Consider the following 26797-nt stretch of genomic DNA (forward strand, 5'->3'; position numbering starts at 1 on the left):
GCCTCGCCCTACTCTCCTCCCCTGGACCCAGCCCCTCTGCCAGAGTTCATCGTCAAGCCCGGGGTTTCCTCGCTCAAGTTTAATTTACCAGAAAGGGAAACACAAGCTGATCTTGCTGGATTTCCTGATAAAGTATAGTTGCTCAGGAGTGCCGCTTGCTTCGGCCAAGATTCTGGGTTTCATTTCTTCCAGATTCAGCTCAGTCCCAGATAGGGAAGAGGGAGGGGGCAGGTTCGATTCAGTTTGCATTTAAAGGTGAACCCACCTGTTCTGCACTTTCCCAAAGATCACACGAGCTGAAAACCAGGCTGCCCACCAAAATCCACCCTTCTCCAAATTTTGCAATGCAAAGGAATGTGTGCAGGAATGCACATCCGGTGCATACATACAAATGACTATATTGTTTACAATGGCGCATGAACGTGCATTGTCTTGTGGGGAACGGCTTGCAAAGCTTTGCAAAGCGGAATTCAAACAGATGTTTGTGTGGCATTGTGTGAATTTTCATGGTGGCTTTTAAAAAACCGGTGGGGAAGTGTGGAAAGCTGAATTTGGGGGGGGGGGGGGAATGAGAAACTGGTATTGACAGATTTTCTCATCCCTCGTCCCAGATGTGCTCATGTCCTGCTCTCAAACATCTGGTTGGGCCCTGTAAGACCAAGATGCTGGCCTGATCCACCAAGGCTCTTCTTATGTGCTCCCAGCATCAGGCTGAAAGCTCTGGGTGATGTAAAGTAAGGCTAAGGTGGTGCCTTGGTGCATGTGAAGAGTGCTGTTATTGCTTACTTCGCCCTGGGATTACAGGCCACAGCTTCCAGCAGAACTGAGCCCCACCACCTATCTTCATGCAAATAACTAGGCAACCTTCTGCAGGAATTAATTGTGGGAAACCCGGCGGGTCCAAGACTCACTCTTCTTCCACATCCACCAAACATGGCAGAAGGAAAGGAAGCTTTCTGTATTGTTGGATCAGAGGAGGACTGGTGTATCAGGACAACTGTTATGTACTGAAGTTCTCACCCTGGGCCAGCAGGGGGATACTGTAGATAGTTTTCACACAGGTCCACATATGCAAATAAGGAATTGAAAGTGATGTTCAGTGATTGGATAGTTACAGAAAGTTGTTACTGTTGCATTGTAGTGGAGCTCTATATAAGCAGGCTGGCTGAACCCTTCAGTTCAGTTCTGTTCTGGGTCTGTGAATAAACAAGAGCTGTTTGAAGAATCGCTGTGTCGTCTGATATGTTCACCCACAACTTAACAACAACCAATTCTCACGTTCCCCTAGAAACATAGGAAGCTGGCTTAAATGACTCAGGACCCTCAAGAACCTCTTCCCCACCCTATAAACCGACCCAGGCTCTGCATTCATCATCTGAGGCCCTTCTTCACGTGCCTCCTTCACATGAGGTCTGGAGGGTACCCACACGAGAAAGGGCCTTTTCTGCAGTGGCCCCCTGTTTGTAGAATGCTCTTCTTTTTTAACCAAGCCTTTGGCTGATTAATATTCTTACAGCCTTTTAAATGTGTTTGTGAGAGGAGGGTTCTTGTTTTGTTGTCTGTTTTATTTGTGCTTTATCTCGTGTTTTTATCTTGTGAACTGCCCTGAGATCTTTTGACAAAAGGGTGGCATATAAATCTAAATAATGATGATGATGATGATGATGATGATGATGATGATGATGATGATATATACCAAGTCAGACCGCTGGTCCATCCAGTTCAGTAACGTCTTCACTGACTGGCAGAAGCTGTCCAGGATTCTAGATCAGGGTCTGTCCTAGTTCTGCCTAGAGTTGCCAGGATTTGAACCCCAGACCTTCTGCATGCAAAACAGGTGATCTGCCACTCAGAGCTACAGCCTTTCCTCTTCTCCCTCTCATCTCCCTCTGAAATATACTCAGAGTTGAGGGTGGATTTCATGCTCTTTATTCAGCTCATAGTAGTGAGGAATGGAAGTTCCCCTGAAATGTCTGCTTTATATACATTATTTACACAATGGGCCCCACGTGATTGGCTAATTCTGGGATCCTCCTGTAGGCCAATCAGGTTGCGGATTCACTTCCACCTGGAGTTGGATTGGGTGGCTCCTGCGGACCAATCAGGCTGCTGCATTCTGGATCCTATTGTTCTAGGACCAATCAGACTGCTGCATTCTGAATCCTATTGTTCTAGGGCCAATCCAATTGCTGCATTCTGAATCCTATTATTCTAGGACCAATCAGACTGCTGTATTTTGGATCCTATTCAACTCAGTACATAACACCCTCTCTCCTTTTGATAGTCAAGAACAGCTTTTGAGCGGCTGTTTTGTTTGGCACTGCACGCTTCACAAACGAGAACATGCGGATGCGAGCTTGTTTCTGCTCCTTGGCTGCTCCCGAGGAACAAAACTGTGCCCAAACAAACAGGTGTGTTACATGAATGAGTACATGCTCGGCCGTGTGGCGTGTCTGCAGGGCTCGGCGCAAGAGGTGCGCCCTGCAAAGTGGCCTGCACGCTCCAGAATGAAACATCTGAACACGTTTCCACTCCAAAATGACAGTGAGCTGCTTGTGCCATCACCTGCCTTTCCACATTAGTTGTCGGCAACTGGTCAGTCCTGGCCCAAGGCCAGCCCGAAAAAGGTTGCCAGCTCTCTCGGAGGTCAAATAAGAACACACACCCACACACTCTGTCCTGACTTGCCGGCTAATCATGCAACCAGCTGTTATTTCTGCCTCGGAGCCAGTTCCATACCAGCAGGGGAAACAACTGCAGGAAACCGAATTGGAATTCCTCTTCTGAATTTATTCCCAGGCTTGCATGAAGCTTGCTATCAGCACCATTGCCAACTGACCAGATAACCCCCAACCTGGAGTGTTCTTGTGTCTTTAACAGCAGTCAGAGGTGGCAAAAAATCAGTATGAGGGGCATGAAATGTTGATTGTTAATGATTTTGCAATTGGTGGCATGTTTTGCTGCTGAAGTTTCTTGCTCCTGTTTATTTTTTTTGGGGGGGGGGTTGTTTGATTGGTTATTGTATGGCTTGTATTGTAATGTAATTCCCCCCATAACTTAAAAAAAAAATATGACTGCAGTATTCACCAATTCAAAACAAATTTGTGCAGGAGACAAAACTGTTCTATGAGCTGTGCTTGAAAGTACCGTATTTTTCGCCCTATAGGGCGCACTGGCCCATAGGGCTCACCTAGTTTTTTGGGGGGGAAATTAAGAAAAAAAAATTCCCCCCCCCCCAAGCGCGGGGCTGGGGCGGGGGAAGCCTGAGCTTCCCCTGACCCGAGCCCCCAGAACAGGCTGCTGTCCGCAAGCCTTGGGAGCCCGGCGGGAACTCCCTTGGGCTCCCAAGGCTTGCGGATAGCTTCCTGAAGCCTGGAGAGCAAGAGGGGTCAGTGCCCACCGACCCCTCTCGCTCTCCAGGCTTCAGCGAAAGCCTGCATTCGCCCCATAGGATGCACACACATTTCCCTTTCATTTTTGGAGGGGGGAAAGTGTGTTCTATAGGGCGAAAAATACGGTACTTGCGACGTTTGCAATGGCACAGAGAGAGCAGAGTAGCTGGAGGTCTCCTCGGGAGTGGAGAGGAATTTGATCCCGTTTGCATTCAAGGTGAGCCTACCTAATTCACACTTTCCGACCACAGGAGAAATGACCACTGGAAGAAACGCCGTGGTGCATCTTCAGCAGCACAGCTGGACGCCTTCGCCTGCCCCAGCTGCAACAAAACATGTCTCTCCCATATCGGTCTCTATAGGCACAGCAGGTGCTGCAACCTTCCAAAAGTTTGACAATGGCACACTCCTCCATTGTCTCCCAAGACAGATGGATGCCAACAAGGAATGTAAATCGAAATTAAGCCATCCTTTGAATACCACACATCTTCACATTTTGCAACGCAGTTCTCCAGTCAAGTAATATGTAAAGAACAAAACAAAAAGTATATCCTCGGATGTGCATAAGTCTGTATAAGGTAAAGGTAAAGGGGCCCCTGACAATTAGGTCCAGTCGTGACCAACTCTGGGGTTGCGGCGCTCATCTCGATTTATTGGCCGAGGGAGCCAGCGTACAGCTTCCGGGTCATGTGGCCAGCATGACTAAGCCGCTTCTGGCGAACCAGAGCAGCGCACGGAAATGCCGTTTACCTTCCCGCCGGAGCGGTACCTATTTATCTACTTGCACTTGACGTGCTTTCGAACCGCTAGGTTGGCAGGAGCAGGGACCGAGCAATGGGAGCTCATCCCATCGCGGGGATTCGAACCGCCAACCTAATGATCGGCAAGCCCTAGGCTCTGTGGTTTAACCACAGCGCCACCCACGTCCCTATAAGTATGTATAAAATGCATCTATTAGTGAACAGACCAGAAAGAATGCATTATATTAGTTGAAATCGCTTTGCAAAAAATGTCTATGTATGGCAAGATTGCATACACAACTGTGTTTTTAGGACCCATCTTACTTTTATGGTTGTAAGTCACAAGTTGTTTTAAATGGTTTTTAATATGGTTTTTATTTAATGTGCGACCTGCCCTGGGAGCTTTCAGGGAAGGACAGGTAATAATAATAATTTTTAAAAGCCAGTGCATTGCCATGAGGACATATATTATTTACAAAACCAAACTCACAGACTGATGTGGAAATGAGAAGAACCAGACTTGCGATCAGAAAAATGACAAATGCAGAGAAACAAAAATTGACAGATTTATTTATTTCTTACTCATGAATCTGGAGTCAAGATCACAGAGGGGAGGTTTCTTGGGTTCACATGTGTGGGGGCTTCGAGAGTTGGAGTGTGCTGTTTGTTTATGCAAGTTCTGGGAATGCCTTATACGGGGATCAAAGCGAACAAAATCCAGAGCTAGATTGCTTTATTTGCAAATACAAGTACAAAAAAGCAGAGACATCACCTTGAGGACAAGGTGCCATTTCGTTAAAGCTATGGACCTTGCCATTTAGTTAAAGCTATGGTTTTCCCAGTAGTGATGTATGGAAGTGAGAGCTGGACCATAAAGAAGGCTGATCGCGAAAGAATGGATGCTTTTGAATGATGGTGCTGGAGGAGACTCTTGAGAGTCCCATGGACTGCAAGAAGATCAAACCTCTCCATTCTGAAGGAAATCAGCCCTGAGTGCTCACTGGAAGGACAGATCCTGAAGCTGAGGCTCCAATACTTTGGCCACCTCATGAGAAGAGAAGACTCCCTGGAAAAGACCCTGATGCTGGGAAAGATGGAGGGCACAAGGAGAAGGGGACGACAGAGGACGAGATGGTTGGACAGTGTTCTCGGCGTGCTCTGGTCCATGGGGTCATGAAGAATCGGGCACAACTAAATGACTAAACAACACAAGTACAGTGGTACCTCGGGTTAAGTACTTAATTTGTTCCAGAGGTCCGTTCTTAACCTGAAACTGTTCTTAACCTGAAGCACCACTTTAGCTAATGGGGCCTCCTGCTGCCGCCACCGCACGATTTCTGTTCTCATCCTGAAGCAAAGTTCTTAACCCGAGGTACTATTTCTGGGTTAGCGGTGTCTGTAGCCTGAAGCGACTGTAACCTGAAGTGTATTAACCCGAGGTACCACTGTACAAAATGTGAAAGCCATAGCTAAATTGTTTCCCCCACCTTTGAAATATAACTGAGCAGGTCCCGCCACCTAGTGGTGCCCTGGGTAAGTACCGCCATCACACGCAAATAAGTTGGTCTGACAGTATTTGTTTTGCTAAGTTTCCCATGGGACTTTTCTGTCCTGTAAGGTAGAGGATAGGGACCCTGTGGCCCTCCAGAAACCACAACTCCCATCATGCCTGGCTATTGTTGATGCTGGCAGCAGTTGATGGGAGTTGGAGTCCACTAATCTCTGGCAAACCACAGGATTCCCCCATCCCTGGTATATGGGCTCACACAAATTTGCCTTTGATAATCCAGTTTTCTTCCACTTTTTAGGTGATTAAAAAAAAATTTCACCATGATGAAAGTTCTGGAAACCAAGCGTTGTGAGGGAACAGCTGATGAAGTTGGGTATGTTTAGCCTGGAGAAGAGAAGACCAAGAGGTGATATGAATGCCATCGTCAAATATTTGAAGGGCCCCTTCACATGGAAGATTCTTGGGAGACAAGCAATGACAAACCTGGACAGCATCTTAAAAAGCAGAGACATCACCTTGCCGACAAAGGTCCGTATAGTTAAAACTATGGTTTTCCCAGTAGTGATGTATGGAAGTGAGAGCTGGACCATAAAGAAGGCTGATCGCCGAAGAATTGATGCTTTTGAATTATGGTGCTGGAGGAGACTCTTGAGAGTCCCATGGACTGCAAGAAGATCAAACCTCTCCATTCTGAAGGAAATCATCCCTGACTGCTCACTGGAAGGACAGATCGTGAAGCTGAGGCTCCAATACTTTGGCCACCTCATGAGAAGAGAAGACTCCCTGGGAAAGACCCTGATGTTGGGAAAGATGGAGGGCACAAGGAGAAGGGGACGAGAGAGGACGAGATGGTGGGACAGTGTTCTCGAAGCTACCAGCATGAGTTTGACCAAACTGCGGGAGGCAGTGGAAGACAGGAGTGCCTGGTGTGCTCTGGTCCATAGGGTCACGAAGAGTCGGACACGACTAAACAACTAAACAACAACAACAACAACAACACACATGGAAGATGGAGCAAGCTTGTTTTCTCCTACTCTGGAGGGTAGGACGCAAACCAATGGCTTCAAGTTACAAGAAAGGAGATTCCGACCAGAGAACAGGAGGAATGTTCTGAGGGGAAGAGCTGTTTGACAGTGGGATGGAGTCCCTCAGGAAGTGAACTCTCCTTCCTTGGAGATTTTTAAGCAGAGGTTGGATGTTTTAGCTGAGATTCCTGCATTGCAGGGGGTTGGACTAGATGACCGTTGGGGTCCCTTCCAACTCTACGATTCCTTGCCTTTGGCCCCACCAGCCCCTGGTGCACCTGCAATTTCTGGTTCCTTCAAATAGCTGGAGGAAGAGGGCTTTTGACATTTAGGGGCTGTCTGAATTGGAATTCCCACTCCCCCACTGAGCATGCTCAGTGGCCACTGAATGTTGACCATCTACTACAGGGGAGGAAAAAAGAATGGCGTGGCCGGGTTCCTGCACAGGGGAGCACCCTGTGCTGCAACATTCTGTTGCAGGTCCAACAGATGTCTATTAACTAGACCAGGGGTCAGCAAACCTTTTCAGCAGGGGGGTGGTCCACTGTCCCTCAGACCTTGTGGGGGGCCGGACTATATTTTTTTGGGGGGGAATGAATGAATTCCTATGCCCCACAAATAACCCAGAGATGCATTTTAAATAAAAGCACACATTCTACTCATGTAAAAACACCAGGCAGGCCCCACAAATAACCCAGAGATGCATTTGAAATAAAAGGACACATTCTTCTCATGTAAAAACATGCTGATTCCCTGACCATCCGCGGGCCGGATTGAGAAGGTGATGGGGCAGGATCCGGCCCCTAGGCCTTAGTTTGCCTGCCCATGGACTAGAAGATCCTTCCATGGGTGTTACCAGCTAGGCCACCCTGTTCTTTGGTGTTCTCCTTTGCAGCATGTTTCCGCCCCCCCCTCTTGTTCTTCCCTCTCCACCCCACCCCACCCTGAGCCATGGCCAGGCTGCTCTCCCATAATAGCACGTGACTCAGTCCAGAGGCAGAGGGCAAAAGCTACAAAGAGAAGCGGAGCGGAGCCTATCCAAAGCGGAGCCATTATCAGAGGATGCCGGTCTGAGAAGCCGCTATTTGCACAACTCCTAACCTGTGCCCCCACTTGCGTTACCGGGCAAATATTTGCCCGAGTCCAACCAAAGTTAGCATTTCTAAAGAGCCTTCAAAATACTAGAGAGCCTTCGGCGGCTGTTTTTAACTCCTCCTTGAACTTGGTTCGGCAGAGCAGAAACACCGGCCACCCAGCCTTTATGCTTGCCATTCTCAGGAAGGCGACAAAATGAAGCCTCTCGCTTATTTCTTAGTTTTCCTGTTTGCTTTGGAAATACAGGGCTTTGATTTAATCATGGAAGAAAACCCAGAGGTAAGCGTCCGTTTCCATCCTGGGCCGCAACATTCTAAATCTACGGAGGAAAACAAGGAACAGGTTGCCTTCATTTCTCCCTCTGCTCTTTCTTACGAACTTTACGGCACAAGCCTCTTGCAGGTCTACGCAGAAGTAAGCCATGCTGAGTTCACTGGGGCTCATTCCCCAGCTAATAGGAACAGGACCCTTCTGACTTAATCAGCACAGTTGCTTTAAGTAAGATGGAACCAATTTAACCAGCTGGCAGTGCGATTCTATACATATACCTGAGTTTCCTTTTAACCTCCTCCTCTCTCATTCCCTTTTCTTCTTGTCTCTTTGGTCAAGTCTCTTAAATTATGAGCATGAGGGTAAGGATTGCCTTCTCTGTGATAAGTCGTCCTAGGGGTCTCTTTTCCAGCAGAAGAGTAGGATGAAAAAGGCTTCTGCTAGTAATATTAACACTGAGTGGGTTGTTGTTATTATTATTATCTGACCCATTCTCAAAGGACCTCAAAACGGAATACAGGGTCCTCCTCTCAACAGCCCTGTGAGGTAGTCTAGGCCAAAAAGTTATGATTAGCCAGAGATCACCCTACAGAACAACAGTTCTCAGTGTGCTTGAAAAATCAATCCATCTTCCCAGGGAGCTCTGGGAATTACAGGTCTGTGAAGGAAATTGTTGTTGTTGTTGTTTAGTCGTGTCCAACTCTTCGTGACCCCCTGAACCAGAGCTCGCCAGGCACTCCTGTCTTCCACTGCCTCCCGCAGTTTGGTCAAACTCATGCTGGTAGCTTCAAGAACACTGTCCCACCATCTCGTCCTCTGTCATCCCCATCTCCTTGGGCCCTCCATCTTTCCCAACATCAGGGTCTTTTTCAAGGAGTCTTCTCTTCTCATGAGGTGGCCAAAGTATTGGAGCCTCAGCTTCACGATCTGTCCTTCCAGTGAGCAGTCAGGGATGATTTCCTTCAGAATGGAGAGGTTTGATCTTCTTGCAGTCCATGGGACTCTCAAGAGTCTCCTCCAGCACCAGAATTCAAAAGCATCCATTCTTCGGCGATCTGCCTTCTTTATGGTCCAGCTCTCATTTCTATACATCACTACCGGGAAAACCATAGCTTTAACTATATGGGCCTTTGTTGGCAAGCTGATGTCTCTGCATAGGAGTCTCCCAACAGTTCTCAGCACCCTGAATGAACTACAACTCCCAGGATTCCTTGCAGGAAGCCATGGCCGCTAAAGTGGTATAACAAGGCTTTAAATGGGGCCTCAATCAGGTGGGGATTTGTGCTTCTGCATCTGCGTGTTCTTGGCGAGGGTATATTCTCTCGTTAACAGCCGACTTGTAAAGTTTCGGCACCATCGCAAAATTCAGATACGTGCAAATTTCGGAGTTTTAGATGTGTTTCAGTTTGCATATCAGTGCAGATTTGATAGATTTGAATGTGCACCAAACCAAATGTCTCATCCATCCTGAATCCCAGGACAACACTCTCTGATTCTTGATAGTGTAGCTAGGCATAACGTTTCGCAAATCAGTATGCAACGGGAGTAACAAACGCACATCAATTGTACATCCTGCACAAAGTGAATTGCTGTTGTCTAGTCATCTTGGGTTGCTTGCTGCCTCAGTTATGGTAACTTGACCGTCTTCATTCGCTTTCGGGTGGAAAGTTCACCATTGGTGTGTCTTGAACTGAACACACACCTTGCTCCCCTGATCTTGGCATTGTTTTTTTTCCTAGGATCTGGTTGATGTGAACATTGATGGGTTCTCTGCGAGATCCGCTCTGCACTATGGAAGATACCAGGTACAAATTGCTCACTTATTTACTTATTTTACAAAGCACAGAAGGAAAAGAAGTGCAATGAGGAAGAGGAGAAAAACAGAATAGATACCTTGCAAAGCAAATAAATTTATGTTAGAAGACATCTGCAGGCAGCCCTGTTTAGGGAAGTTCTTAATATCTGACGTTTGACTGTGCTTTTAATTTTCTGTTGGGAGCCAATTCCCCAGAGTGGCTGGGGAAACTCAGCCAGCTGGGCAGGGTATAAATAATAAATTATTATAATATAATTATTACTTAAATCCTGTGAGGTGATCTGCTCTTGGAATGTTGCACACCTTCCAGTGGTTTGTTTTTTTAACAAATATTTTTTTACTTGGTTTTTAAACAAATGCTAATGCAAGAACCATTAAACACATATCCAGCAGTACATCTATTGATGTTTGTTTTATCCATTGTCTCTAGACATACACATTCAGCATTCCAACATATTACTCAACATAACCCCTCCACTGAGAATATTGAACGTTTTGGTATAAGAAAGTCTTGAGATTTCGGTCATTAACATAGTTAAAGAAAGGGGTCCATGTTTCTTAAATGGTGTCTCTATTTATTATGCCTTTAATTGCCTTCCTGTGTCTGGTGAGACACTCAGTCAGACATTGCTATATCCCAGATATTATTTTCCCATATATTCAGGGGGATTTCAGTCTGGTTCTTCCATTGCTGAGCTAATTGTGCTGCAGTCAGTTAAAGGTAAAGCGACCCCTGACCTTTAGGTCCAGTCGTGGCCGACTCTGGGGTTGCAGCGCTCATCTCACGTTACTGGCCGAGGGATCCGGCGTACAGCTTCCGGGTCATGTGGCCAGCATGACTAAGCCGCTTCTGGCAAACCAGAGCAGTGCAAGGAAACACCGTTTACCTTCCTGCTGGAGTGGTACCTATTTATCTACTTGACTTTGACGTGCTTTCGAACTGCTAGGTTGGCAGGAGCAGGGACCAAGCAATGGGAGCTCAGGGATTTGAACCACTGACGTTCTGATAAGCAAGTCCTAGGCTCTGTGGTTTAACCCACAGCGCCACCCGCATCCCCTCTGCGGTCAGTTAGAAGCCAGCTAGTTTGCTGTGGCGCAGGCTGGAGCCTAAGTCTATGTCCAAAGACAGTTGGGCTAAGGCAGGATTTGGAGAAATGGGTTGGCCTGTAATTGCAGGCAGAGTGGAGAATATTCTATCCCCAAAGTTTTCAGCGTAAGGGCTTTCCCACCAAACACAAATAAATGAATCAAGTTTGCCACCTCCAGTGCTGCAGGTTATCTGTTTCTCAATGCCCAATGCAAGTTGGATGGGCATAATAATAATAATAATAATAATAATAATAATTTATTATTTATACCCAGCCCATCTGGGAAATCAGCAACCAACAGAAAATTAAAAGCACAATACTGTGAGAACAGGATGCTGGACCTTGTGTGTCTTCTGAAGTTCTTTAGGTTCTTACATTTACACAAGCTTTGTGTACCAGAGAGCTCTGAGTCAATTCCAGTTATAAAAGGATCAGCTAGACGATAGACCTTCCTCTGCCTGAGACTCTGAACGTCTGCCGATCAGTGTAGACAGTGTAGACCAGTGTGTTACTGCTCAGGTTGGCCCTGCTATAAGACAGCTGTGTATGTTACCATTCATTCAACCACTTCATTCAGGGCCGGATTTAGGTTTGATGAGGCTTTAAGCTGATGAAGGTAATGGGGCTGTCCTTTGTCAACAACAAATTGTCACTGTTTTTTTGTGTCAAATATATGCTATATGGTAATTTATGGGCGTAATAGGTATCTAAAGAGGTATCTAAAGCCATTTGTGCATAACAAAATATGTATTTTATCAAATTAATTGTTGAACTGAAATACAATTAAGAATAAGTATATTAATAGTGAAATACAATTAAGAAGAAGTATATTAATGGTGAAATAATTACTAAGCTCTAACTTAAAATGATTTTTTTATCCATAACAAACTTAATAATGCAAACACATTGGCATTTGGCTAAAACAAAAGTTCCTTTAGAAACACAGTTTACAAAGACTCATAATCTAGTCTCTAGAAACTTGCTATAACATGAAATAATAATTGCAAACAAGTGATTTTTTAGGAAGCAGGCTAGCAGGCGGGGCCCATTACTTACATCAGGCTTCCTCAACCTTGGCTCTCCAGATGTTTTGAGACTACAATTCCCATCATCCCTGACCACTGGTCCTGCTAGCTAGGGATCATGGGAGTTGTAGGCCAAAAACATCTGGAGGGCCATGGCTGAGGAAGCCTGACTTACATCATAGGAGCCTACACAACACAAAACACGGTTGCTGTTAGGTAGGTTTTATTTTATTTGTTTTTTATCTTATATTTTGGAAATGTACATACAGTTTGTTTCCCTTTAATTTTTTTTGGGGGGGGGGCCAAGAGAGTGGGGCCCTAAGCTATAGCTTGTTTAGCTTATACATAAATCTGGCACTGTATTTATACAACACAGAAGTATGAAGTCTAAGTCTTGGTTCTCATTTCATTCAACTCTCCCCCTCCCCACCCCCCCCCCCCAGAGAAGCACATCCGGTGATGACGACTCAGGAGAATTGGTGAGCCTGTATATTGATTTTTCCTCTTTCTCTTCTATAATTTCCTGCCCCCACCCTCAACCCAGTTAACCATTAGCAGGAGATCAATCCCACTGTTTGTTCAGAGTCCCCCCACCCAACCCCTTTGGAACAGTTTGGAAACAGTTGCACAATATTGTCCCAGGAGGCTGGAATGCAGATTGACAAAGCGCCTCACCTTGGGGGGAGCACATCAAAAGCCACTTGTCTTTTTCTTTCCAAAACATAATTACAGGATATTACAGTCTTTTGTTATTAGCCTGCAATCAGTTTATTTTTATACGCCATTTTATTTTAATATGCAATCTGTTGTGAGATTTTATATTGTCACGTATGTTTGTAAGACCACTGATTTTATTTATATCTTGCAAAACTGTAGGTTAACTTGTGGGTTGTTGTTTTTTACCATCTGATTTTACCCGTAATATTAATGTACGTTCTATATTTTATGGAAACAGCTTAGAGGTTTAGATGATTATGACTGTTGAATAAATAGGCACCTGGGGTGGCAGTAGCTCGATTTGGCTCTCGGCGCCTTCTCATGTGGCCAGTCCTCATTTTGGGACCCCTCTGACGACAGATCCATCTCTGTCTACTTTCACAAACCTTCTCATGATCACTCATTGCTGGGGCTGGTGGCAGCTGAAGTCCAGCAACATGCCAAGGGTTCCTTACCACCTTCTCAAGGTCCTCAGTTAATATAGGGGCACAGTCAGCTAAGTTGGTGATCTCTAGGCTGGACTGATTCAGGAAAGACTTCTCAAAACAAGCGCATCACTTGGCAAACCTTCTCCGAATCTCCCCACCCTGGAGATAATAAGCTAAACTGACCATTCCCCAGGGCCGGATTTAGGTTTGATGAGGCCCTAAGCTGCTGAAGGTAATGGGGCCCTTTATATGTCCAGCTGTCCTTTGTCAACAACAAATTGTCACTGTTTTTTTGTGTTGAATATATGCTATATGGTCATTTATGGACCTAAAAGGTAAAGGTAAAGGGAAACCTGACCTTTAGGTCCACTCGTTACCAACTCTGGGGTTGAGGTGCTCATCTCGCTTTATTGGCCGAGGGAGCTGGTGTACAGCTTCCAGGTAATGTGGCCAGCATGACTAAGCCGCTTCTGGCAAACCAGAGCAGCGCACGGAAACACCATTTACTTTCCCACCAGAGTGGTACCTATTTATTATCTACTTGCACTTTGACGTGCTTTCAAACTGCTAGGTTGGCAGGAGCAGGGACTGAGCAACAGGAGCTCACCCCGTCGTGGAGATTCGAACCGCCGACCTTCCAATTGGCAAGCCCAAGAGGCTCAGTGGTTTAGACCACAGCACCACCCGTGTCCCTTTATGGACCTAATAGGTATCTAAAGCCATATGCACATAACAAAATATGTATTTTATCAAAGTAATTTGTTTTTTATTTTGGAAATGTACATCCAGGTTTTTTTTTCCCTTTAATTCCCCCCCCCCAAGAGAGTGGGGCCCTATGCTATAACTTGTTTAGCTTATACGTAAACCCAGCACTGTCATTCCCCATAGCTTCCATTTGCCGTTTTTTCTATGCTGCCTTTGCTTCTTGCTCACTTCTGTCTGGGTCATCCAACATAGACCGAGAATCCTCAGACTAAGGGACCGTGCAGCATGTTTGCTCTGTACGCCACCAAGCGCCCTGATGGATTTAAGCAAGGGATCCAGTTGCTCAACCATGAGAGAATCAAAGCATCCCTTGGGGAAAGTTCTAGGGATATGCGTACAGTGGTACCTCGGCTGAAGAACAGTCCTGTTTACGAACGATTTGGTTTACGAACACCACAAAACCGGAGGTAGTGTTCTGGTTTGCGAACTTTACCTCAGTCTAAGAACGGAATCCGAATGGTGGAAGGGCACCAGTGACAGGAGGCCTCATTATGGAAAGTGTGCCTCGGTTTAAGAACAGTTTCGGTTTAAGAACGGACTTCCAGAACGGATTAAGTTCGTAAACCGAGGTACCACTGTATTTGGAGTTGTACCTGTCCCTTCACTGACTCCTATCCAAATCTGTTGATTCCTCCAGGTGGCGGGCGATGACAATATAATCCTCCACAGCTACAAGGTCCAGTCCACCATCACATCTCGACTGGCCAACACGATGGTGAGGACCAAAGTGGAAAACCGAGCCAGGCACCCACAGAACCTGGTCTTCGATGTTCAGATCCCCAAAGGGGCTTTCATTCACAACTTTACCATGTAAGTAAGAGCTGGCCTGGTTCCACCAGTTGATATATGTGCACCTGACTGTCTATAGCAGGAGTGGGGAGACTTGAGGGTACAGTCGTACCTCAGAAGTCGAACAAAATCTGTTCTGGAAGTCCCTTCGACTTCCGAAACATTCGACTTCCAAAGCGTGGCTTCTGATTGGCTGCAGGAGCTTCCTGGAAGCCGCGGAAGCCCCATTGGACATTCGGCTTCCAAAAGAATGTTCGAAAACTGGAACAATTACTTCTGGTTTTTGATCGTTTGGGAGCCGAAATGTTTGACTCCCAAGGCATTTGGGAGCTGAGGTATGACATTATTATTATTATTATTATTATTAATAATAATAATACCCCACCACTCTGGGCGGCTTCCAGTGCCTATAAAAATAAAATAAAAAGCTACTTAAAAAAAAACTTGAACCAGGCATGAACTAGAGGTTCCTGCAGAAAAACAGAAACCACTTTTTAATTTTATTAATTTATTTGTATACATACTGCCCTTCATCCAAATATCTCAGGATAAAAAAATATAATATAAAAAAACAAAATACATAATAAAAACAAGAACAAAACAAACCCATAACCACTTCCCTCCCGCAAGCGCATTTATTGCAAAAAAATTCTGATGGCACATTATTCCACATCCTGGGACCTGAGGGGACCATCACTATTCTCCTTTCAGACCACAACCGTTCTTTAGAGGTATTTCTCGTGCTGCAGTGACAAAAGAATTCCCCTGCATTCCTCACACCTCCAGTACCATTCCCCATCAACCAACGAGAAAAGAAATCACCTTTGAGAACTGTCAAATTATTGTCAGAGAAATTTTCATGGGATTTTTGTCATGCTTAGTCTATCATTCCAGGAGGCTGAGGGACGCATGGATGAAATTGTGTGTGTGTAGTGATATTATTTTGGGCTATATTTTTTTTAAAAAAAGAAAAAGTAGAAAGAACAAGAAAATTCCCCTCTCCTCCTTCCAAGTACCACATTTTTCGCTCTATAAGATGCACCAGACCACAAGGCGCACCTAGTTTTTGGAGGAGGAAAACAAGAAAAAAAATATTCTGAATCTCAGAAGCCAGAACAGCAAGAGGGATCGCTGCGCAGGGAAAGCAGCAATCTCTCTTGCTGTTCTGGCTTCTGTGATAGCTGCGCAGCCTGCATTCGCTCCACAAGACGCACACACATTTCCCCTTACTTTTTAGGAGGGAAAAAGTGAGTCTTATAGAGCAAAAAATACGGTACTTTGCAGTTGTTGATAAGATTTGTGACTGGCTTTCTGCCCCTCAGGAATGTCAACGGCATCACCTTCACTAGTTCCGTGAAGGAGAAATCTGCAGCCAGAAGTCAATATGCCCAAGCGAGAGCGAAAGGCAAAGCTGCAGGAATATTGAGGTATGAACCTGACTTCCTATCTACCTATCATCTATCTATCTATCTATCTATCTATCTAGCGTGATGGACTAGGAGCTGGGAGACCAGGGTTCAAATCACCGCTCTGCCATGAAGTTCACCGGGTGACCTTGGGTCAGTCAGTGTCTGTTGGCCAGCCCTACCTCACAGGGTTGTTGTTTTGAAGGTGAAATGGGGAGGAGGGACATTGAGGTCCTTGGAGAAAAGGTTGGAATCAAATGAATAAAATTTAAAAGGATGAATTCTCTCCTTGAGGGCCTCAGTCTCCAAAACCCAAAGTCCCATTTTAAATGGATGGAGAGATTGGTAGAAAGGCCTCTGGGGGAGTGGGGAATCTGTTGCCAATCAGTGCCTTATAGAACGTATTTCTGTGGAGTGTCATAGAGAACCATCTGCAGAAATGGCTTTTGAATAAAAAGTGTTGGTCACATTAATGGGCAATAGGTGCCCCAGTGAACAGACATGGCAAGCTGAGCCTGCAACAAAAAACTACCAGTTTATCCTCACCTTCGAACAGGTGTGCAGACTGCCAGCCAGCCAGGCATTCCCTATTCCAGGATACTCCATTCCATGCCCCTTTCCATGGCCACAATGCTCAGGTTTATTTATTTTTTGGGGGGGGGTGTTGCACCTTAGGGCTTTTGAAAACATGTCTTGTAGTTGCGTGGCTATTCCCTCCCCCCCCACAGGTGTAAAGAATAAAGACACAGGACACAAGAATTTAAGTTAATGGGCGAAAATGGCCACAACTTTATTGATTACAGGTAAGAGAGGTATTGGCTTTAGGCATTGGCCCCTAACCGACTATCCGGTCTAACCGGGAAGGGTTAAACACCAACAGGGGGAGCTACCTGAGATGCGTATCCCTAGGCGCTCCCCGAGGGGTTACCGCTCGGGGGCGCGCTTTAGGCCCTAGCCTCCGTAGGTTTCGGACGAGGCGTCGCCCCTCGGAGTCCTTTAACGAACTACCCTTCAATCATTGGGGGAGGTGATGGCGCTCCTCCCCCCCGACCTCATTTGCATGACAATACCCCGGCCAATGCCTACCGCCACACGAGCCGCATTGAGCAGGCTCGCCGCCAATACCCTCAGACCTGTAACCAATCCCTAATTCCCCTAAAAATGTCCGCAAGCCAGATATCGTTGCCGGCATCAGATAAATGCACGCCATCCCAGCGATAAAGCGTATCTTTGAAATATTGAATTTCGGGGTGTTTGATAACTCGTCCACCCAACGCGGCCACCCTGCGCCCGACGTTGCGCTCCACGATTCGCCTGGCTTTATCCACCGCAGCGGGTTTCACCGCATCCCGCCAATGCCGCCTTTCCAGCAAGGAAGACCAAATTAATGTAGTGTTAGCGTGAGACGCCTGTAACCGTTCCAAATCATTTATAATGTTCCACATTAAGTTCACCCCTTTCCTATATGCCAGGTCGTTCTCACCCAGTTGTATGACCAAGGCATCCGGGGCACCCTCATCCGCGATTTTTTGGGATATGACTGGGAAGAATTCTTCCCAACGCATACCCCGCCTAGAGATCCATGAAACTTTAACATAGTTAGGTAGCTTGAGGTCAGCGTCCCAACGCCTAAATTCCGCTCGGCGTTTCGCCCAATGAACGATACTGTGACCGATAATCCACAGTTGCACCAAGGCAGCACCTGGAAGAATACAATAAGAGAGCCGGGTAAGGGGAGAGTAAAGACTAGCGGGGAATTAAAAGGGCTTACGAATGTAGCCCTTATATGCGTTGGATTTCCAGCGCCCCATTTCCATAATCCTCTCAGCAGGGAAGCCCATATGTACGGCAGTAGTCGCTGCCCCAATGCGAAAGGAGTGTGCGGCGTACTCCTCTTGTGGAAGACCAATGGCTGCCACTGCCTTACGCATGACTCTCGTGAACTGATGTTTGGAAAGAAAGGAGCCATCAGCATGAACGAAGAAAGGGCCATTAAAATTCGGTCTCACGCACAGATATTTTCTAGCATCTTTTACTGGGCAAGGGCCAGCCCTCTGGGTTGCCTGGAGGCGGATCAAGGTTCCCCTGCCAAGCTGATCAGTTTTGGAACTGCGGATTTTTAGCAACACGTGCGAGCTGGCAACTGTTACGTCCCCCAACAACAGGCCCCTATTGGCTGTAAGGTGTTCGCAGACCACCTCGCCAATGCGTAACGCCCCGAAAAATGCGAAGGAAAATGCTGCGGAGAATAATCTGGCCTCATACCTAGACCAACAAAGGACCCTAAGCTTCCTGCGTATTTGGGTAAGTATGTCAAGCGTTATGGGCCTTCTACCATCTTGGCCCTGCGGTCTGGCCCTGCGCCAGCCCTCCAGCATTTTGCGAACTACAAAATGTGAACAGGGATCAACAGAGAATAAAGCTTTAGAAAAGAAAGATATCGCTGCCAAATGGATGTTGAGGGTTTTGGGGGCCCGACCCAGATCGCGAAGCTTAACCATATACTCGATGACTTCTGACTTAGATGGCGGCCTGCCAGGCCTAAACCTCTCCTTCTTCCTGCGGAAAGATGTAAAGTCTAGCCATGCCTTATTGTAAGATTTAAGGGTGGAAGGCGCCAGCGCAGACAATACTCCCTTTATTGCTTCTCGTTCCCAATACTCCAGAGGTGCTCCGGAAACGGTTGCGGCTGCTGCTGCGCATCCGGCGCCAATGAGCGAAAGCGTTCCATCTGGAAACGAGATAGAGCATCCGCAATGTTATTGTCTATACCAGGAACGAATTTGGCGGAAGCGTGGAGGTTCAACCGCAGGCATGAAAGAACGAAATACCGCAAAAGCGAAGCAACCCTTGGGGAATGCGCGGATTGCCTATTTAAGACCGAGACCACCGCCTGGTTGTCCGTCCAGAAACAAACTCTATGATTTCTAAACTGCTCTTCCCAGATGTGGATTGCGACAACTATTGGGAAGAATTCCAGGAATGTCAAATCGCGCAGTATTGGTTTACCTTGCCACGAGGGAGGCCAGCGCTGGGCGCACCACTGACCCCTGAAGTAAACGCCAAAACCTAGGGACCCGGCTGCATCCGAATGTACCTGAAAGTCCGATTGCAGCACCAAAGTATCCTGCCATAAAGATATGCCATTAAAACCATCTAGGAATTGCAACCAGACTTGCAGGTCAGACTTCACAGCCTTAGAGAGGCGAACCCTATGATGCGGAGACCGTAAACCCGCTGACAGCTTAGCTAGACGGCCGCAAAAGGGGCGGCCAGGGGAAACCACACGGCAGGCAAAGTTGAGGTGCCCCAAAAGGGATTGAATTTGCCTCAAGGTAACCTTCTTTAAGGGGAGCATTTGGCCAATAAGTTCTTTTAAGGCAGCCAACTTCTCGGATGGTAGCCGCGAAGTTTGGGCCAATGTATCCAGTTCGATCCCCAAATAAGTCATGGTCGTGACTGGGCCCTCAGTTTTTTCGTTCGCCAGGGGGACACCCAATTCGCTGGCTAGGGCTTCAAAAGCATGGAGCAGGGTCCCGCACTCGCCGGCGCTCCTTGCCACCAGAATAAAATCATCGAGGTAGTGCCCTACCCCTTTGGAGCCAGTCCTGAACTTCAAAGCCCATTCTAAAAATGTACTAAAGGTCTCAAATGAAGCACAGGCAATAGAACAACCCATAGGCATGGCTTTGTCGATGAAGAAATCACCCTGGAACTTGAATCCCAACCAGCGGTAGTCATCTGGGTGAACTGGAAGAAGGCGAAATGCCGACTCAATGTCGCATTTTGCCATAAAGGCGCCCGTACCAAAACTCCTCACCAACCGCACAGCTTGATCGAAAGATGCATACTTCACCGTGCACATTTCTTGGGGGATGGCGTCATTGACTGAGGCACCCTTAGGATAAGACAAGTTATGTATCATTCGAAATTCGCCGGGAACCTTCTTAGGGACAATACCGAGGGGAGAAATATGCAAACCCTCAATGGGAGGGGAAGAAAAGGGACCGGCCACCCTCCCAGCCGCGATCTCTTTTTGGATCTTTTTTGCGGCAATGTCGGGTCGTTCAAGCACAGACTTCTGGTTAGGAGGACAACTAGCGTTAGGGGTGAAGGTAACTGGGATTCTAAACCCCTTAGAGAACCCTTCATCTAACAAGCAGGCCGCTTGTCTATCTGGGTAAAGCTTTAACAGTGCTCTCAGGGGCTGTAATTTTATCGGGGAGTACGCCAGGCTGAGGGAAACGTTAGTACCGGGCCCCAGATGGTCCTTGGGCGGTACCAGCAGGTCCCGCGGGGGCACCTCGATTACCCCGTGTGAGGTGACCCCTGCCTCCACGAAAGGGCTGCTGCCTCCCTTTGTAGCAGTTGATTGCAGGGTGGCTGCCCAAGCACTTGTCACATTCGTGCATGTACTTACAAGCTGTGCGCAGGCAGGTACCCTTGTTGAAGTCCCAACAGTGTCTACGGCGTTGCGACTCAACCTTACCGGACTTCGGCTGCTCAGAGGATTTCTTTTCGATGTTCGGTCCCACATGCTCCAACCAGCAGTTGTTGTCCTTTTGGTCCCAGCGCGTCGAGGAGAGCGTTGAGGCGTTCCTCCGGAATTCCTCATCATACGCCAAGGCGGCCTCATCGCCTGCCAACTCCCGAGCCCGCCTGACGTGCGCGAGATAAGCCGCGAGATGCACGCCTCGCTTCGGATAACAACCAGCCACTACTGCCATAAAAACTTGATACCCGTTAAGCCAATTCTCGAACGTTCGTTCAACCCGAGGAGCCGGTGGCTGCCCCGACCTTATGTGGCCTCTAGGAGGCCCGCCCCTGCCGCCAGCCGATTGGCTGGCGCGCGGGGGTGTGACTGGGGAATCCCTGAATCGCGCGAGGCTGACCCCAGCCTCGCCGGAACGTGGGGGGTGACTGGGGAAACCCTGTAACGCCGGAACGTGGGGGGTGACTGGGGAAACCCTGACCTCAGCCCCGCGGGAGTGTGGGAGGGGTCGTGAGCCCGCAACTCCACCCCCTCCTGAGGATCGGTAGTGGCATTCTGCAAACCTCCCAAATTCACTGCCAGAGCATATTTGGGTCTGTAGCCTTCTTGTTCAAAGAACTACCACTATTATGAACTGTTTGAGAGATTTCTAGGGGCAACTGGCTGACAGAATTCTGGCCAATATTTGTCCGATCCACATAGGCAGTCCTTATATTTGAATGCCAGAGGGATGGCAAAGAACCAGCTCATTGATTCCCGGTTTATATAGGCTTATTTTTAATAGGGCAGAAGCACAAGATGTTGACTTGTCAGGGGCCTCCAAAAGCCTCAGAGCAATCCTTGTGTCCTGGCTTCACCCACCTTTTAATGATTTTCTGGCACATGACGACTCATCATGCGGATCAGTGTCATCTTGAGTCCTCAGATGCTGTTGGACCGCAACTTCCACCGCCCCCTTGATCATTGGCGAAATCAGCTGGGGATGATGGGAGTTGTGGTCCACCCAATGAGCTGAGGGTGATGGGAGTTGTAGTCCCCAAATCAGCTGGGGATGGTGGGAGTTGTAGTCCACCCAATTAGCTGAGGGTGATGGGAGTTGTAGTCCATGCAATCAGCTGGGGATGATGGGAGTTGTAGTCCCCAAATCAGCTAAGGGTGATGGGAGTTGTAGTCCACCCAATCAGCTGGGGGTTGATGGGAGTTGTAGTTCACCCAATCAGCTGGGTGTGATGGGAGTTGTAGTCCCCAAATCAGCTGAGGGTGATGGGAGTTGTAGTCCACCCAATCAGCTGAGGGTGATGGGAGTTGTAGTCCCCAAATCAGCTGAGGGTGATGGGAGTTGTGGTCTACCCAATCAGCTGGGGTGATGGGCGTTGTAGTTCCCAAATCAGCTAAGGGTGATGGGAGTTGTAGTCCGCCAAATCAGCTGGGGGTGATGGGAGTTGTAGTCCACTTCTGGGGAACTCCGACAACGAACACTTATCTAGATGATCTTGAGATGCCTGGAAGCTTTCCCAAGCGTGGTGCAACATACATGATTAGCAGAAAAGGTTAAATTGGTTATCAAATAAAATAAAATGGATTTGTGGAAAATTTGTTTTCTGATGAACTGAATGGAAAATAGTCAAAACAAAACAAATTCCTTCCAGTAGCACCTTAAAGACCAACTAAGTCAGTTCTTGGTATGAGCTTTCGTGTGCATGCACACTTCTTCAGATACACTGAAACAGAAGTCACCAGACCTTTCTATATAGTGAGAAGGTGGGGAGGCTACAGATAGGTAGCCGTGTTGGTCTGCCAATCACCCATTCCCACCACCCTTCTGAGTAATACCCCTCCCCACCTTCTCACTATATAGAAAGGTCTGGTGACTTCTGTTTCAGTGTATCTGAAGAAGTGTGCATGCACACGAAAGCTCATACCTAGAACAACTTAGTTGGTCTTTAAGGTGCTACTGGAAGGAATTTTTTTATTTTGTTTTGAATGGAAAATATTTTAAAGTGCAGAGATTATTATGAGATGTTTGAGGTCCTCTACCTGCCCCTGTCTCAATTTACTGCTGGCATTTCGGTGGCATGTTAAGGGCTAGAGTGTTTCTCCTCCCCTGTGTTTATTGATGACTGAATTCAGGAGCAACACCCTGGACATGGAGAACTTCAAAGCTGAACTCAACGTGCCAGGAGGAACCAAAGTCCAGTTTGAAATCCATTACCAAGAGCCAATTCGGAGGAAGCTATCGACGTACGAGCATGTTATCCCCCTTCAGCCAGGCAGGCTGGCCAAACACTTGGAGGTAAAGCAAAAAGACAGGGCTGAAATTGTGGGTTTGGAGCACCACTTTAAAAACTTAGTTAATTTAATTTGCAGTCATATTTCATCAGAAATCTCTCAACAAAAAGGAATCTGTGTAATACAACAGGAATTCTGTGTTCGAGCCAAAGGAGCGCTTGTGCTGCTGCTACTACTAATTTTATTAAATAAATTTTTTTAAAAAACTAATTGCAATTCCACATTTTAAGTGTCGCAAATAAGCATCTCTGAACAATGTACACAAAACAAAACACAAATATAAATCATGCCCAATGATCAGAATATATTAAGATGCATCAAAACGCAGCGTAACTTTGAAGCCATCCTAAATTGGAGATTCTTCCTGGAATGCTTTGGAAAGATGCACCGCATTTTTCTAGAGGTGTTCCTGTTATTTCACTGTTTCTATTTGTTGCTTCTAAACTCCTCTGCACTGTGTGACCACAGGTGGACGTTCGCATCATCGAGCCTCAGGGCCTTCACTTTGTCCACGTCCCCAGTTCACTTGGAGACCAGTTTGAAGGTATCCATACCATCTCCAGAGGAGAGAAAAAGGTAATGCGGACAGTCTCCCTGTGGGGAGAAATGGAGCTGCTGTTGGGGCAGGATTCTGGGGGCAGGAGCGCAGGGCCCCACACAAAAGGAGAAGCAGGAGGGACCCACAAACGCAAATGGGTGGCTTTCCACGTTTTGAAGGAAGTGCTGTCCCCATCTAAAGAGGAAGATCTCCATAAGACCACAAAGTCCAGACTGGTGAACCTCAGAAATGTTAGAAACCTGGAAGGTTCAGGGGCAGATGAAAGAAAGTACTTTTTCTTGCAGTGCATAGTTAAACTATGGAACTCACTCTCTCATGAGGCAGTTTGGGATGGTTTTAAATGATGTTTAGGCACATTCATGGAGTTTAAGGTGACCAGTGGCTACTAGTCATGGTTACTAGTCATGAGGGATGCTGGTGGCGCTATGGTCTAAACCACTGAGCCTCTTGGGCTTGCCGATCAGAAGGTCGGTGGTTCGAATCCCCGCAGTGAGGTGAGATCCTGTTGCTCTGTCCCAGCTCCTGCCAAGCTAGCAGTTCGAAAGCACATCAGTGCAAGTAGATAAATAGGTACCACTGCAGCGGGAAAGTAAAGGGCATTTCTGTGTGCTCTGGTTTCCATCACACTATTCCATTGCGCCAGAAGCAGTTTAGTCCCGAGTTTGCCTATGCCTGTTCTATATCCTCCACAGCTGTGTTTTGCAGTGGAAGGAAAAATTGTTTTGATGTTAAAGGGCCTAATCCAGACTGGGACTGCAGTTGGAGGGGGAGGAATAAAGGCCCTGTAACTGAAATCCCAATCTGGATCATCCCACTTTATTTAAACCCATGTGTGCATAAAATTGCTCGTTTATGCAAACAGCACTTCATGAAACCATCCTGAGAATATAACCGAGGAGCACTGTAAAAACATTTAGGATAGACAGATAGTTTTTTTTTAAGTCTGCGTCATCTGCAAATGAAGGACTGAAATGGGAAAGGAGAGCTTTTAAAAATGCCGGCAGGTTTTGCATTCAAATTATAGCTGTGGTTTATGCAAATACCATTTGTTATGTACTGAAGTTCTCACCCTGGGCCAGCAGGGGGATACTGTAGATAGTTGTACAAATAAGGGATCGAAAGTGACATTCAGTGATTGGATAGTTTTAGAAAGTTGTTACAGTAATGTTGTACTGGAGCTCTATATAAGCAGGCTGACTGAACCCTTCAGTTCAGTCCTGTCCTGGCCTGTGAATAAACAAGAGCTGTTTGAAGAATCACTGTGTCGTCTGATATGTTCACCCACAACTTAACACCATTGGTTGCATGAAAATGCCTCACTTGTGCCATTGTGATTTTCCTTCAAGGCTCATGTATCCTTCAAACCAACAGTGGCTCAGCAACGAAAGTGTCCCACCTGTTCTTCTACAGCAGTCGATGGCCATTTTGTGGTCACTTACGATGTCAACAGAGACAGCAAAGCTGGCGAACTGGAGGTACATTAGCTCTGCAGATGGGGAGCACTTTAAGGAGCGTGCTTAGAAATGCGGGCTAGATAGTCATCTATCAACTGGACTCTCTGGTACCAAAGCAAACGGCTTGGGGAGACACAGGCTAAAATATTCCATAGGAATGAGCAAGCTATAACTGCTTATTATTTCGATTTCATGACCCGCAAGGGTTGCCAGAGGTCTTGCCCATTTCAGAACTTCCAAAATTACAATACCTTCTATGTTCCTTTCCTAGGAAATGAAACATCTGGGTTCCTTCTTTTTATTTTGCAGATCTTCAACGGGTATTTTATCCACTACTTTGCTCCTGAAAACCTGGATCCTCTGCCGAAAAACATCCTCTTTGTGATCGATGTCAGCGGTTCAATGTGGGGATTGAAAATGAGGCAGGTAAGTGGCAGAAGCAACAAGACATCCATCTTGGCAAGGTGTCCTCCTTTGTATAGGAGATGGTTTCATTGTTGCTGCTTTTTTAAGAAATCAGAGGCAGGGGAACCTTTTTCCAGCCTGAGGGTGGCATTCGTTTCTGATATAGCCAGAGGCTTCATGAAAAAGACCAATGGAATCAGTTTGACCTGGTGAAAGATAACGTGTGTTTGAAGGGGAATAAAACACTGCATATCCAGATTATTTAAATAAATATTATTACAGTGGTACCTCGGGTTAAGAACTTACGGTAATTCGTTCTGGAGGTCCGTTCTTAACCTGAAACTGTTCTTAACCTGAGGTACCACTTTAGCTAATGGGGCCTCCTGCTGCTGCCGTGCTGCCGGAGCACAATTTCTGTTTTCATCCTGAAGCAAAGTTCTTAACCCGAGGTACTATTTCTGGGTTAACGGAGTCTGTAACCTGAAGCATCTGTAACCTGAAGCATCTGTAACCCGAGGTACCACTGTATATGATGAACACACAAGCGGGATTTGAACTTTGAACAACAGAAAGGATTGAAGATTCCAGGAGTTTTGTTAAGGTTTAAGAGATAGAAGACAGAGTACAGTGGAGGGAGAGGAACAGAAACACCTTGGAACAGGGGGGTTGGGAAGTCGGGGGAGTTTTTTATTATTATGTATTGAAATGTATATGTGAAATTTGGGAAAACTTAATAAAAAACTTTGGGGGGGGGTCTTTTAACAATGCAATAGCTTGATACAGGAGTTAAAATAAGGAGCTGTTAACGGTTCGGGGTTGTTTATTTTTTCATGCCTTTAAGAGGTTTTTAATGGAAAGGGAAAGTGCGCATCAGGGTTTATGAGATTCCATAGGAGTTAACACTGGGGGACCAGGTGCCATCTCTGCATACCTGTATCACTGAAATATAAACAGATGCCAGAGGGTTTGCTGCATGTCAGGTGTCTGTGCATCAGCCAGGGTAGGCTCTGAGCCATTAAAACTAAAATTTATCCCCTAATAATGGAAAATGTGGTCCATAATCTTAAACACCCTTACAAGGGAGAAATCTCCACTGAAGACAGTGGGTTTTGCATCTGAGAAAATATACAAGGGATTGCATTTGAGGTCATCATCGCCGCAATTGTTGATGGCCAGATAGCTCACGAGATGAAGAAAATTGCACAATTCGCAAAGTTGCAAAATACAGTTGTACCTCGGGTTAAGTACTTAATTCGTTCCAGAGGTCCGTTCTTAACCTGAAACTGTTCTTAACCTGAAGCACCACTTTAGCTAATGGGGCCTCCTGCTGCCGCCGCGCCGCCAGAGCACGATTTCTGTTCTCATCCTGAAGCAAAGTTCTTAACCTGAAGCAATATTTCTGGCTTAGCGGAGTCTGTAACCTGAAGCGTATGTAACCTGAGGTACCACTGTATAACAAAATTTAGTATCTGCCAGTCATTTTAGGCAATGCAGTGCTACAGTTGTGAAATGGATTAATGTCCTATGGTTTT

General features: G+C 46.6%; 1 protein-coding gene across 2 annotated transcripts in view; it reads left to right on the forward strand.

Moving 5' to 3' along the window:
- Positions 1 to 7828: 7828 nt before the first annotated feature.
- The window catches only part of ITIH2 (inter-alpha-trypsin inhibitor heavy chain 2), a 45423-nt gene continuing 26454 nt past the window's right edge, over positions 7829 to 26797 (forward strand). For both annotated transcript variants that reach the window (XM_081879702.1, XM_081879703.1), the window contains exons 1-9: positions 7829 to 8041; positions 9772 to 9837; positions 12405 to 12440; positions 14509 to 14681; positions 15983 to 16087; positions 22689 to 22851; positions 23316 to 23423; positions 24753 to 24881; positions 25170 to 25286. In XM_081879702.1, coding sequence (XP_081735828.1) covers positions 7958 to 8041; positions 9772 to 9837; positions 12405 to 12440; positions 14509 to 14681; positions 15983 to 16087; positions 22689 to 22851; positions 23316 to 23423; positions 24753 to 24881; positions 25170 to 25286 — 981 coding nt within the window. In that variant the 5' untranslated portion in view covers positions 7829 to 7957. The remainder of the gene's footprint in view (positions 8042 to 9771; positions 9838 to 12404; positions 12441 to 14508; positions 14682 to 15982; positions 16088 to 22688; positions 22852 to 23315; positions 23424 to 24752; positions 24882 to 25169; positions 25287 to 26797) is intronic.

This window comes from Podarcis erhardii (assembly GCF_964252035.2).
Source record: "Podarcis erhardii genome assembly, chromosome: 10".
Classification (NCBI taxonomy): domain Eukaryota; kingdom Metazoa; phylum Chordata; class Lepidosauria; order Squamata; family Lacertidae; genus Podarcis; species Podarcis erhardii.